Consider the following 15,010-nt stretch of genomic DNA (forward strand, 5'->3'; position numbering starts at 1 on the left):
TTTATAAAACAACTTAATGATTAGTTAATAATTTTTATAGTTTATTGGAATTTTATATATCTATTTCTTGCGAAATAATCATTTCTTTCACTTGTCCATATAAACCAATGTTTTTCTTTAATCCATTCATCAACAAATGAATCTAACCACATGTCAAATAATGCTTGTTTTTCAGTTTTCCATCGTCCCCAAGAACTTGATCTATGATCTATAACTTGTTCTTCTTTTTTCTTTGTCCATTCATTCCATTCGACCATTTCTTTATTTATTCTAGCTCTCCAAGCAATCCAGCTATTTCTTTCTTCACAGTTATAATGTTTAACCCAATTTTCTTCCCATCTAGCCCAGTATTCATCTTCTTCCCTTTTCCATTCGGATGATATCCATTTAGTTATTATTTGATTTCTCCATGATACCCATTCCTTAATACTCCATACATTTAAATAAGATTCATTATAAGCTATCCATTCTTCTACATCTTTTCTGATTAATTCTTTTCCTTCTGATCTCATCCATTCATCCCATTCACGTTCGTCTAATGTTTGGTTTCTTTTTAAAATATCTGATTTTATAAGTTTTTCTAAATCTGGACTATAATGTGTCCATTTATATTCAACATATTTTGTATATTCACTCCAATCTCTTTCTTTTGCTGTTAACCATTTTAATCTTTCTCTTTCAATAACATCATTAAAAGTTTGCCATTCTGCTTCGATTTTTTCTTTCCATGTTTCCCATTCATTGGCTTTCCATTCTTCTGTTTTTATTGGATCGTCAAAATAATATTCTACGGGGTTTTGAGAATTTCCTTCATAATCGAATGGATTAAGTTGAAACTAATAGGTTTAAAAAAAAAAAAAATATATAAATATATATAAATATATATAAATATAAATATATATAAATATAAATATATATACATATAAATATACATACATATATATACATATACATACATATACATATACATTATTGATGTACAAAATGAAGAGCAATAGGAAATACGTTTATTTTTTATATTACCGGTGAAATGTTACTCAAGAAGTTTGAGCCATTTGCCACAATGCACATAATTGATGCCCCAATAGAACTAAGAAGACTTGGTTTTTGAGATATAATTGGAACTTTTCTCACTCTTAATTCTCTTTGAGATTCAAGTGATCTTGGATCTTGATTATCATGAATAGGGTTTGTAGAAGGTCGTGTAAAAGAAGGGGCAAAACGAGAAGTAGAGGGTGCCTCGTTTTGTGCGGTATGAGAATTTTCGTATAATTGCTTATAATATGGATCCATTTTAAAGATATTTTATAATATTAATGATAAAATTGATAATAAAAATTATCGGATAATGTAAAAAAATATTATAAAATAGTTTATATGTTTTAATTTTTTAGTTTTATATTTTTTTTTTAATTTATTCGGCAAATGTTTTCGTATAAATATAAACACTAAACGATGCTCTAAGTTTCAACTTATGGGAAATTATATGGAAAAAAAAATAAAAAAGTATTTTTGACAGTTAATTAAACAAAATAAAAGTATAAATAAGCGCGCAACGATTCAAATGCACACAGAACAGCACAACGTACAGAAAAATAAAAGGTTAAAAACAATATACATATAAATATAATATTTACTGGTTTATATTTATATAATAAATATATGTACTTATAAATTAATAATAACAAATATCATAATATTCATTCTAAAAAAAAATATTTCATTTTATATGAAAATTTTTTTATTATTTAATTTATGGAGTATGTTTTTTTTTTTTATTATTTATTTTATTTATTTTTTATTTATTTTTTATTTTTATATAATTTTTTTTTTATTTATTTTTATATAATTTTTTTTTTTATTTTATATATACTATTATACGCATAAATAAAAAGAGAAAATACATATACCGATTAAATTAAAATACATAAATTAACGCCTACTTTTTTTTTTATGAAAGCGCATATCTAAATAAAAATAATTTATAAATGCAACGAGTATGTTCTAATTATATTTAAATTATATTCCAATTATATTTTAATTATATTCTAATTATATTTTAATTATATTCTAATTATATTCTAAAATTTATATTTTGTCCAGTGGTAAAAAACTCAAAAAAAAAATTATAGTAAATAATAAAAATTAGAAAAAAAAAACAAAAAAATACAAAAAAATATATCTAACGTATAAAGTATAATAGAAAGTTTTGCATTATGCAGAATACACATTATAAAATAAAAATAAAGATAGATCTAAGGTAAACTATGGAGAACATTTAAAATAGTTACGTAATTTTTTATATGAATAGAAAAATATAACCTAAATAATAGAATTAACAGATACTAAAAATATAGTTTTATTATTTAATTAAAATTTTTAACTCTTTAGTTGACAATTTTTAAATTCAATTATCTTAATGTTATTTTATGATGTCAAATTTTTGATAACAAATAATCTAATTACATATAATATAAAATATTATTATTTATAATTTTATTTGTATACTTATGAAAAAAAAAAACAAATTTTTTGACTCATTTATTGGTAGAAAAAAAGAGGAAAACAAGTAATAAAAAAATTGTATTTGTTTTGTTTGGTAAATTTATATGCATGCAACATGGGGGAGGATGTTATATAAATATATATTCATTAAAAATATAAAGCCAACAATAATATTATATATTATTGAAAAAAAGAACAAATAATTAAAATATATTTTATATGAATTTATCTTATTAAATATGTTTTTGATAAATCATATATGTAATTATAAAATGAATAATAACAACAGTAATAATGATAATAATTTATTTTTATACCTTCATTAATTATTTTAATATTTTTTTAATTATCGCTATAATTTTATAAATATTATATTTAAGATAAAATTCTTATATATCTAAATGATGCATAACATAAAAGCATTCATACAAATATTGTGACAAAAAAATAAAACCAAATATATATTTTTTAATTAAAGGTGAACATAATATATTACCAAACATTACTAATATATCGATTGTAACACTAACAAAGAAAAAAAAAAAAAAAATTTTGAACATTTTTATTTTAGTATACATAAATGTCTCAATTTATAACTATAAACAAGTAAAGGAGCAGTAAATGAAAATATATGCACATGAATTGTGAAAAATTATTACAACGTATAATTTTTCAGATAGTAAAGAATCAAAATGTTTCTTCATTTGGCGTTTCTTCATTTGGCGTTTCTTCATTTGGCGTTTCTTCATTTGGCGTTTCTTCATTTGGGCGTTTTTTCATTTGGGCATTTTTTCAATTTATATATGAATGACCTAGGTTTTGTTCCTCAATCCAAACATTCCATTGTTTTTTACTTATCCAATTATTAACAAATTTTTCTACCCATTGTTTATACAGCATATGTTTATTATCTTTCCAACTTAAATATTCATTTAATACACTTTCAATAAATTTATCGTCCTTTATTTTGGTCCACGCATTCCATTGATTTTGTTCTTCTTTTGTTCTGGTTATATATTCATTATATCTTTTGGTATCAAGGAAGTAGATAAATTTGAACCATGTATTTTTTTCATAATCTCGCCATTTTTGTGATTCTTTACGTTTCCAATCAATCATGGACCATGATAATATTTTATTTTTCTTCCATTCCAGCCATTTATCTACAAACACATTAGCAAATTTACTATGGCTTTCTAGAACCCATGCTTTCCATTGTATATAAATAAAATGAATTCCATCTGTTTTCATCCAATCGATCCACTGTTTATCATCCCAATTAGAATAATCTTCTAGAATATTAGTACTAAATTCTTTATCAAAATTTTCATTATAATGATTCCATTTATTTTCTAATTCGTCTAAAAATGAGTTCCATTCTTTTTCTTTTTTTTCAATCCACTTATCTTTTTCATTATTAATTTCTGAAATAAAATCCATCCAATCATGTTCCAAATTCTTCATCCATTTTTTCCATTCTTTATTTTTCCATCGTGTTGTTTTTTCTTCATCATATGTTTCTAAATTTGAATCAGATAATTGATCTTCATCTTCATCTGCATCATCATCTTCATCTGCATCATCATCTTCATCTTCATCGCTACTTTCGTCACCGTTATCGCGAGAACGATTATTTTTTCTCTGATAAAATAAATGAGGAAATAATTTTTGTGAAAAATAAAATAAAAATGTAATATCTATGAGTCTATATATAATTTGTATTAAAATAGTAAATATATTATTTTCATCAAATTATATAAGTTAAAATATACATTTGATTATTTATATTTTATTGGTTAATTTATTGATTATTATTTATTTTTATAATTTTTTCAGAATTTATTATTTTATTTATATTACCTCTTTGGCTATTCTATATAAAGTATACACAGCTATACAAAGCTGTATAATCCTTAAAACAACTGAAAATGATTTGATGTAAAATAAACTATTACTCTTTCTTTGAAAAACAGAATTGTCATAATAGCCCACTATGGGATTCGATATTTCATTTACATCTTCTGTGATTTGTTCCATCGTGCCTTTTTGTATTTTAGAAAAAATATTAATAATGATAAAAAAAATAACAATTTTAATTTGCGGATAAAATATTTACATTCCAAAAATGTATATTATATAAATGATTTATTTCCATTCGATATATTATGCAAAAAACAAGGAAATATTAATAAAGATGTTTATAATTCTTCACTATAATATGAAAAAAAGGAAATATGTTTTGGGTATTATGTATGTATTTATTTATTTTGACAAATTGTCATTTTCTACTAATATAAATATGTAAATATACATAATTTTACAAAAAAAAATAAATAAATGCTTCAAATAACTGTGATATATAACGTTTTTTTCTTAATATTAGTATATGTTATTTTTGGGAAATATGTTATTTTCTGAAAAAATTTTATTTTTTGAAAATATGTTATTTTTTGAAAATATGTCATTTTTTGAAAATATTTTATTAGATGTAAATGGGAGATATATATATTTAAGGCATACATTAATTCTATTATACTAGTATCGAAGTAAATATTAGCGTATATGTATGTATAATATTTAAAAGAATATAGTAAACCTAAATCGGGTATATATTATATTTTATAGTAAAATAATTTGTTTTCTATATATTTTATAGGACGGAATTATACACAAAAAAATAAATTTCTTATATATATAAAATAACAATTAAATATAATTTGATATATTATAAGTACGTTATGATAATAATAATAATAATAGTTAGAATAATTATAATATCACTATATAGACTCAAAGAATAATCTTTAGGTGATCCATATATTATTTTTTTTAAATATATGGATTTAAAATTGTGAGATAGAAGAATACATATTTTTGGTTAAAGGATAAATAAATGATCTCAATTTTATGTATTTATATATACTTAAATTGGCTAATATATTATCAGAAAATTTGTGATTTTTGTTATAAGCTTACACTATAATTTTAGAGAAAAGGGTTGTAATTAAAAAAATAAAAATATGAATAATTTTAAGTTTTTTATAAATTTGAATAACTTGTATTCTTTAAATTATTATTATTTTGATTTAGACATACTATCTATAAATATAATTTCAAGCATATTATAATATAGTTATGTTAGTCTTCCTTTTTTTTATTTGCTTATTTTATTATACTCATTTATTGAAATGGTGCTTATTATATACTTTTTAAATATCAACATAAAATAAAAAAAAAATATAGTTTTACCGTTTTTCCAATTTACACAACTTTTGAAATTAATAAAATAACATTTTTCATAAGTTTAAAAAAATTAATAGAATATTATATCCTTTATATTATTAATAAGCAAAATGAAAAACATTATATTTGGTCTTTTCAACTTTACATTAGTTAGGAGTATAGATTAATAAAATAGTTTGCTTATTGTTCAATTGTAAATTGGTTTGAAATATTATATGAAATTTGAAGTGAGATAAAATAATAATGATTTTATTTTTGTTTATGTGAATTATTTAATACGTTTTTTTATTCAAATATGTTTATTATTTTTGACAAATGAAAAAAATATAAAAATTATTTAAGATTAATATAAGACACGAACCAAAATATATAATGTGGATAAGTGCTTGTATTAAATGTTTTATTATAAACAATGTGTAAAAAAATAAATAATAAGCATAAATATTTATATATTTTTATAATTTATAAAAAAAATGAATAATCATTTAGACATAATTACAAAAAATGTTTTAAATAATAAATTGTTGATCAAACCTCTTGTATTTTTATTGAATTTTCTAACATATGGTTTTATATTCATTACAAAAGTATAAATACCATAAATGATGTTAAAAATTATATATAGAATGGATATTTTTAGGATATTACTGGTTCTTTTATTGGCTTTCAATTTTATTTAAAAATATAATTTTGTTATATAATTTAGTTTTCGTCTCAGATTATATATTTTTTATTCTTAATCGAGTTACTAACCACCCAAAAGTGTAAGGATTATTAATATTGATGCTACAGATAAAATATAGTGACATCCTATTATATGATATGCAATGTTTTCTATTTTATTTAATATTTTTTCCACAATATTATGTTTATCTGTTGGTGATTCTTGGTTTATTATCCTTTCGAATAAAAGTCGTTCAGTTTCATCATATACTTCATCTCTTAATGTTACATCTATTTCATCTTTTAATTCTACATCGATTTCATCTTTTAATTTTACATCTAGTTCATCTTTTAATTCTACATCTAGTTCATTAGTATTGGATATTTTGGTCGATTTATCTAGTTCATAATCATGATTAATTGAATCCACATCCTTACTTTTATCTACTAATACACTTGTCTTTTTTTTTATTTTCTCATTTTTTATATATGAAGGTTTATCCTTAATTTTTGGTAGTTTGGATGGTGGTTCAACTATGGGATCTCTTTCAACATAAAATGATACAGGGGAATCTCCTTTATTTTTGTTTATCATCTTATAATCATATTTATGATCATCTTCATCCGCATCATCATCTTCATCCTCATTGATATATTCATCATCATCATATTCGTAATTATTGAGATATTCATCATCTTCATCCTCATTGAGATATTCATAATCATCTTCATCATCATATTCATCATCATATCTGTTGGGATATTTGTTACTATCTTCAAGTCCATCTCCCTTGACATATTTATCATCATCTTCATGTCCATCTCCCTTGACATATTTATCATCATCATAGAGATAGGGATAGGGATAGGGATATGGATAGGAATCGTCTTTGTCATCTGCATTATCTAATAATTATATTATATTTTTTATTTTAATAGTGTTTTAATTTTTTTTTTGAATATATATTTTTTATAAATATTTTTGTCTTACCTTTCAAATAGTTTGCAATTTGGTTATTTTTTTTTCTAAAAAATAAGTCAATTACATCATTTTGATTATCTATATTATTTTCTCTATTATTGTCTTTTAGTGCATCAATTTCTGATTCGAGTTCCTTAGAATATGGAATAACTTCTGGGTCATCTTCTAAATAATAACGTTCACCATTTGAATTTTTTTTTAATAAATCCGATATAGCTGATTTTATAATAAATAGTTTTTTTGCTAATTTTTTTGCTAATTTGTTTAATAATTTGTTTAATAATTTTTTTGATTTTCTTTTTATTTTTAATTTATATTTATTACATAATTCCTTTAGCATTTTCTCAAAATAACTTACATTTTTATGACCATTTTGATTATATTGATTTTTTATTTTATTTTTAGGAGAAGTAGGGAATGGTTCCTTAAAAAATGAAAGGATGTGAAAAGACAATATATATATATATATTAAAATTATATATAGTCATATAATTACAAATATTATATAATAATGGTTTCTTTTCTTTTTTTTATCACCTTATAATAACCATCATATTCATTGTCATCGAGATAGGAATAAGAATCGTCTTTGTCATCTGCATTATCTAATAATTATATTATATTTTTTATTTTAATATTGTTTCAATTTTTTTTTGAATATATGTTTTTTATAAATATTTTTGTCTTACCTTTCAAATAGTTTGCAATTTTGTTATTTTTTTTTCTAAAAAATAAGTCAATTGCATCCTTTCGATTATCTTCTCTATTATTGTCTTTTAGTGCATCAATTTCTGATTCGATCTCCTCAGGGTATGGAATAATTTCTGGATCATCTTCTAAATAATAACGGTCACCATTTGAATTTTTTTTTAATAAATCAGATATAGATGATTTTATAATAAATAGTTTTTTTACTAAGTTGTTTACTATTTTTTTTACTAATTTTTTTGATTCATTTTTTATTTTTAATTTATATTTATTACATAATTCCTTTAGCATTTTCTCAAAATAACTTGCATTTTCATGACCATTTCGATTATATTTATTTTTTATTTTATATTCATTTTGGCAAAATGCAATTATTTCATTGCTAGATTCCTTTACAGGGTTATCATTTATTGCCAATATTTTGTTTTCATTTATTGGCAATATTTGGTTATCATTTATTGCCAATATTTTGTTTTCATTTATTGGCAATATTTGGTTTTCATTTATTGCCAATATTTTGTTTTCATTTTTTATTTGATTTTCAGGAGAACCAGCAAGTGATTCCTTAAAAAAATGGAAGAATGAGAAAAGACAATATATATATATTAAAATTATGTATAGTCATATAATTATAAATAGTATATATTAATAGTTTCTTTTATTTTTTTTTAAATTGTTACATGTTTAAAATATAGGAATATACATATTAGGACAAAATATGGAAACATATTTGCAGATTTTTTAGTGTCATCTTTGTTCTTTTTTAGTTCAATTCATTTAACTTTCTTATCATTACATGTCTAATATAATAATATATACATTTCCTTTATAGCTTAATTATGTTTTATTTTTTACTCCTAAAAGGTTTCAATATATATTATATAATTATTAATATAATAGAAGAGTTATTTGTAAATATATGGATATATATATATTATTGATGGAAATTAATATACATTTGGTTTATACACACATTAATTTTTCATAAAATATAAAAGAGTTAAAATTCTTTTTATATGTCTTAAAAAAAATTTTAAATAATAAATTAGAAAAAAACAATTTTATTTTAGAAATATCAAATAAAAATTGAACAAATTATAGTTGTTACAGATTCGATATATAACATCATCTTAAAAATGTTGGGTATAGAATAAAAAATTAAAAATTATATTATTTATAATTTTTAATATAATACTTTTCTTTTTCAACGACCATAAAATTAAAAATAATTATAGCACATTATTTAATATATATAACCAAGATAAATAAATGTGTAATTGTGTGCTGTTATTTTAGGTGGTGGTATAGATTTAGGAATAGTTATAAATTTAATTAATAATGTGTAATTGAAATATTATAAATATTATTAAAATGGTGAACTTAAAAACCAAAGAAAAAATCTTATATAAATATTTTTATTTGTTTTAAAATTTTTTTTATAAAATGTTACGTTATATTAAAAATTTATATATGGTTATATAGTTGTCTTTATTTTTTGTCTAATAAATATATAAAGGAAAATTTGAGTAATCTGTTACAATATTGCTTTATTTATAATTACAAAATAATGAGATATAAATAACAATGTTTATTATTTATAACTTTACAATTTCAAATATTTATAAAAAATTTCACAATTATATGAACGTTTACAAAATAAATATATAAAAAAGTAATATGGGGTGTAAACACACAAAACCAATTCGACATTAGTATATTATAATTTTATATGGACACACTATATAGGGATATTTTATTTTATAAAAAAAGTTATATTATAACACAAATAAATTATAAAACATTTCAAGTATAATAATTCATAGGGTGCTTTCATTAATCTTTTATATTGTTGAATGAATATATAAAAAAAATAATAATAAATGATTTAATTACAAAAATGTCATTATTGCTATATTTTTTCATTCTTTACCAAATGTAATTAGTAAATAGTCTTACATGAAACAAGGAAGTTTCCCTAATTATTTTGTAGAATCTAAATATTTATATTGCATGTTTAAGACATAATTTTTAAGTTATTTAGAAGATTTATACTTGCCTCAAATATATTGTATATATACAACATATAAAATAAGTCAAATGATATCTTATGATAGTATAGTTTAATTAAAATTATTTATTTTATTTAATTTATTTATTTATTTAATTTATTTAATTTATTTAACACATCGAATGTTATTTCAAAATACAAAAATATAACCTATAATAAAAAAATAGAGATAAATAATATGGCAATATTATATGATACTTTAGTTTTTTGTAAAGTGTTTATTTGTATATATTATATGGGATAAATAAGGTGTACTCTCTTTTTCGATTTAATATTAAAATATTTCGATTCGAAATTTATTTATACTTTTAATATTAGGTATATTATATTACTCCATGGTATTTATTTTTAATATATACATTCTAAGAATGTGTATAAATAGGGTGCACCCTTAATGTTTTAATAAAAATGTCTTTTCAGGGTTTATTTTTTATTTGGTACATTTCTATATACCTACCTATATCGATATTCGATATTCGATATTTGAATAATTGAATGTACAGAAACCCTTGTTAGTAGTAGCATAATTAAAATTAGTACTTAAAAGTTTGAATTAGTGTTTTAATCATACAAATAGAAACAATTAAAGATATGTCTATGATTTATGGAAAAAAAAAATAATTTAACAAAGCATATAATGGTAAAATAAAAAAAGTTAATTATATAAATTAATAAAATTATGACTAAACAAAAGTGTAATTAATATATATGGAGTTTATATATCTAACATAAAACTTAAATTATAAATTTATTATAATTTATAAAAATCGGAAACAATAAATATATGGTATTATGTAATTATATTATATATTCCTTCTTATTATATTTCAATACTATGTTCATTAAATTTTGATGAGCACAAAAATTTAAATATTGAAAAAAAAATTATAAAATTAATTAAAATTAAAGATATCTTGCTAATTTTGAAAACATAGTTACAGTTATAAATTTATATTTATTTTTAAACAGCTATCTTAGCATTGCATCACAATAATTTTAATTATTTGATTACTGTATAATATATAGGAATTGTAATTCAATATGCGAAAAGGATATATATATATTCGCATTATTTTAATGTATTATATTAATCGAAAAAAAATAATTAATGTTATTTATTAAACGTAAGTAGTTTATTTCTTATAGAGCTATGGAATTAGGTCTTGTTTAAAAATTAAAAAAATATAAGATTTTATATCCACAATTATATAAAAGATATGGATTTCATTATATAGGTAATTCTGTATTTGTCAGGTTTTTATTCGTTATTACTTGACTCTGGATGGTCTTCATCTTTTTTATCTTTTCCATTTTCTTCTGTCACTTGGTTTTCCTTATTTCCTTCTTCGGTGTCTTTTTTCACAATATTTGTTTCCTCTTGAATATTTTCTTCGGTTTTGTCTGAAAGTTCGATCTTAGTTCTAAATATAGATTTCATCCAAAGCTCAAAGGATGTAAACTGTTATTATAAAAAAAAAATATAAATGTAAATGTAAATGTAAATATAAATATAAATGTAAATATAAATATAAATGTATAAGGAACCAATAAATTTAAACAATAATAAACACACAAAAAACAAGTGAAAATATAAAATTTTTGAATTATTTTTACCTTATAAATTATTAATAAAAAAAATAGAATAAATATATACATAAATGAAAATAAAATTCGTGAGTTAAATAGTTTATCATTTGAATTATTTTCCTGTTTCAAATATTTCGTATGTTCACATTCCAATTGTCCATTATTATTATTATTATTATTGGATTTGAAACATTGTGGTATTTTGAATAATGTTGGTAATTTATTTATATATTTGCTATTACGTAGAAGAAATTCATTGCGAGCATTATAATAGTCATTTCCCAAATTATATAATTCTTTACAATATGGATTGCATTTATAAAGATTACATTTTTGTGCAATTTCATTATATTTTTGTGAAAATTTTTCATAATACGGTATATAATATTTTACATCCTTTTCATCACTTGCATGAGATATTGCATAAATTAATGATATATTTATATAATAATAAAATAGACGGTTAAGTTCATCTAAATATTTCTGAAATATTAGTATCAATTCTTCTGGTGGTAATTCACACAATGACATTTTTTTTGAACATTCCCAAAAGTACACAAAATTTATTGATAGCGATTGAAATTTGTCTTGAGTGTATTTGTTATTATGTGTGTATTATATAAAGCAAAATGTGCATATATATACATATGTTTATTTGTTTACTTACTTATTTCCATTATTTTAACTATGATAATATAGTGTGTATATAATCTTAAATTGTTATATATTCATAATAGTCCCAATTTTTTGACTCATTGTGTATTCATTTATAGGATGAAAATATAATATATATATATAATTTAAAAAAAATCAAAAAGAAGAAAATGAAAAAAAAGGTATAAGCATTTGGATTAATAGGAATATTAATATTTTAATTCATGTTGAATTAAATTACAATCGATTTTAATTAATAAATGGTGATAACTAAATTTATACTAAAATAAATATATATATATATATGTGTTTATTTATATAAGAGTAACAATAATAATATATATTTAAAATTAATGAATAAGATATACTTACATGATAATGCATAAAAAAATAATCCACATTGTCTATATTATAATTATATATTATTTATGTGATTTTAAAAGGTTTATTATTATAAGTTTGGACATATATATATAATGTGAATATGCCAAAAAGGTGTAATAATAAATAAAATGTCGTTATTATATATAATCTTAATTTATATATGATAATTGAATTAACATTTTTAAATACATTTAATGGTCGATTTATTTCAAAAAATTAAGAGTTATAAAATATTAAAAAAGGATGGATTTATATAAGATAAAAAATACCATTTATTATGATAATTTTTATTAATGATTGCAAACTGAATTTCATTTCATTTAATTTAATTTAATTTACATCATTATAATAACACAAATTGATGGTAGCTATAACACAAAATATATTTATGTGGATAAATTATATACAAATAAACTGATACACATATATGTATAAATATAAACTAATAAAGAAATGATATTGGTTACAACTATATTATTTATAAAATTTCATCAACGAGAAAAAAAAAACAAAAAATTACTAGCTTTTTAATTTTTGTTTATTATATTTATAAAAAATATAGATCATTTGGGGAGTTATATTTTATAAAGACATTGATATATATTATAATTTTATGTTTATATGGAATTGTTTTAATTAAAAATGTTTGATTGCATTTATGAAATTAAATAAACAAATTTATACTATAGCAATTTTAATTTTGTTATTCATATTTATGGTTGTACTATGGCTTTCACTTGAAAAAAAAAAAAAAAAAAAAAAAAGTTGTAATATATAATTTAAAAAAAAAATTGTGATTGAATAAATATAAACAATCATAGAATAGATTATATAAAAGAGATAAACTGTAATTTTTCATTACGTATAACAATTTTATGTGAGGTTGTCAAATAACGTGTAAAGATTATAATAATTATAAAAAAAAATGCATATATAGATTCATTTTCTGGATTTCTAATTTATAAAGGTTCTACAAACTTAAAAATTCGTAGTTGGTGTAATTGTCATTTAACTAATGAAATTTTGAATTGTTTCTATCTACAATTTTGTGTTTAAATAAATTTTTATCATAAGAAAAAATATATAAATTATTTAAATGAATAATAATAAAAAAGAAGTGTTTTTAAACTGAATGGGGTAATAAAAACGCAAAATAAATGTACAATGTGTGAACAATGAATATTATATATCTTATATGGATTGGCACTATTGCTGGAGATAGTTATCTGAATTGCCATTTATTTTATATTTATAATTATGTATAAACTTCTGAATTATAAATTTTATATTGTGTGTGTATAATTAAAAAATGTCTATACATTTTATAATGATCATATAGATATATACCAAATTAAAAATATTGGAATAAAAATGCCTAAATATATAAAAAGTAATCAATATAATCGCATAAACATTATGTTGATAAATAAATAAAAGATTAAGGAAAATAAAAATATAAAATTTTTTTTTTTATAAAATAACATGTATATGGAGAGTGAATCAAATTATAATTTTCTTTAAATAAATAAAAAATAAGTTTTGCAATTGATGTCGTATAATTTTATTGCATAATATATAATAATATTAGTAAAAAAAAAATGTGTGTAATATTCTGTTTATGTAATTATTTATTATGCATTTCTTAATAAAACAACATATCATTATGTAACGTTAATTTGGCTTATCTTTTTAATATTGGGTTTTTCATTTTAAAAAATAATATAAAAAACATATAAATAATAATTTATATATCATTTTGATGTGTCCTTCCATCTTTTGGATGATTTTCTTTAAAATGTAACTTCTTTTGATACATAATTTTATCTATGAGTTAATATATATATGCATATATTTGTTTATGTAGATTTGTTTTATGATGGAAATATGAAATTGCACACTTAAAACCATGGTATATATTCCTACTTAAAAGGGTTTGGTTATTAATACAATATTTAGAAGATTTTAATTTTGTTAGTTAAATTTTGAATGTAACTATAAAATAATATTGAGTAATATATCGAATAAAACCAAAATTGTGTTAACATGATATTTTTTAATTAATAAGAAAAGAAATTATAATAGTTCATTAAATAATGTACACACGAAAAATAAAGAATATTATTATTTTTTTCCTGAACTTTCAAAATATGGTTTAATTGACATATATTATAATGGTTTAAGTAAAATTGGTTTAATTTAAAATAATAACGATATAT

At 19.9% G+C, this 15,010-nt stretch overlaps 4 protein-coding genes across 4 annotated transcripts; all 4 read right to left on the reverse strand.

The window, feature by feature from the left end:
• Nucleotides 1–41: 41 nt before the first annotated feature.
• On the reverse strand, nucleotides 42–1,293 carry PY17X_0525700 (tryptophan-rich antigen; the record flags this gene model as incomplete). The annotated part of the gene is made up of 2 exons (XM_718716.1): nucleotides 42–836; nucleotides 1,024–1,293. The coding sequence occupies 2 exons, from the start codon at nucleotides 1,291–1,293 to the stop codon at nucleotides 42–44; spliced, it is 1,065 nt and encodes a 354-aa protein (XP_723809.1).
• Nucleotides 1,294–3,297: 2,004 nt separating this feature from the next.
• PY17X_0525800 (tryptophan-rich antigen) lies at nucleotides 3,298–4,542 on the reverse strand (the record flags this gene model as incomplete). Its single annotated transcript, XM_718714.1, has 2 exons — nucleotides 3,298–4,146; nucleotides 4,366–4,542. 2 exons carry the CDS (start codon nucleotides 4,540–4,542, stop codon nucleotides 3,298–3,300), a joined length of 1,026 nt encoding a protein of 341 aa, XP_723807.1.
• A 1,954-nt stretch (nucleotides 4,543–6,496) lies between these two features.
• On the reverse strand, nucleotides 6,497–8,829 carry PY17X_0525900 (conserved rodent malaria protein, unknown function; the record flags this gene model as incomplete). The annotated part of the gene is made up of 5 exons (XM_022955280.1): nucleotides 6,497–7,317; nucleotides 7,403–7,817; nucleotides 7,931–7,998; nucleotides 8,083–8,665; nucleotides 8,782–8,829. 5 exons carry the CDS (start codon nucleotides 8,827–8,829, stop codon nucleotides 6,497–6,499), a joined length of 1,935 nt encoding a protein of 644 aa, XP_022811723.1.
• Nucleotides 8,830–11,427: 2,598 nt separating this feature from the next.
• PY17X_0526000 (PIR protein) lies at nucleotides 11,428–12,287 on the reverse strand (the record flags this gene model as incomplete). The annotated part of the gene is made up of 2 exons (XM_723396.1): nucleotides 11,428–11,628; nucleotides 11,784–12,287. 2 exons carry the CDS (start codon nucleotides 12,285–12,287, stop codon nucleotides 11,428–11,430), a joined length of 705 nt encoding a protein of 234 aa, XP_728489.1.
• Between the last annotated feature and the right edge of the window lie 2,723 nt (nucleotides 12,288–15,010).

The sequence above is a fragment of the Plasmodium yoelii genome (genome assembly GCF_900002385.2).
Source record: "Plasmodium yoelii strain 17X genome assembly, chromosome: 5".
Classification (NCBI taxonomy): Eukaryota; Apicomplexa; class Aconoidasida; order Haemosporida; family Plasmodiidae; genus Plasmodium; species Plasmodium yoelii.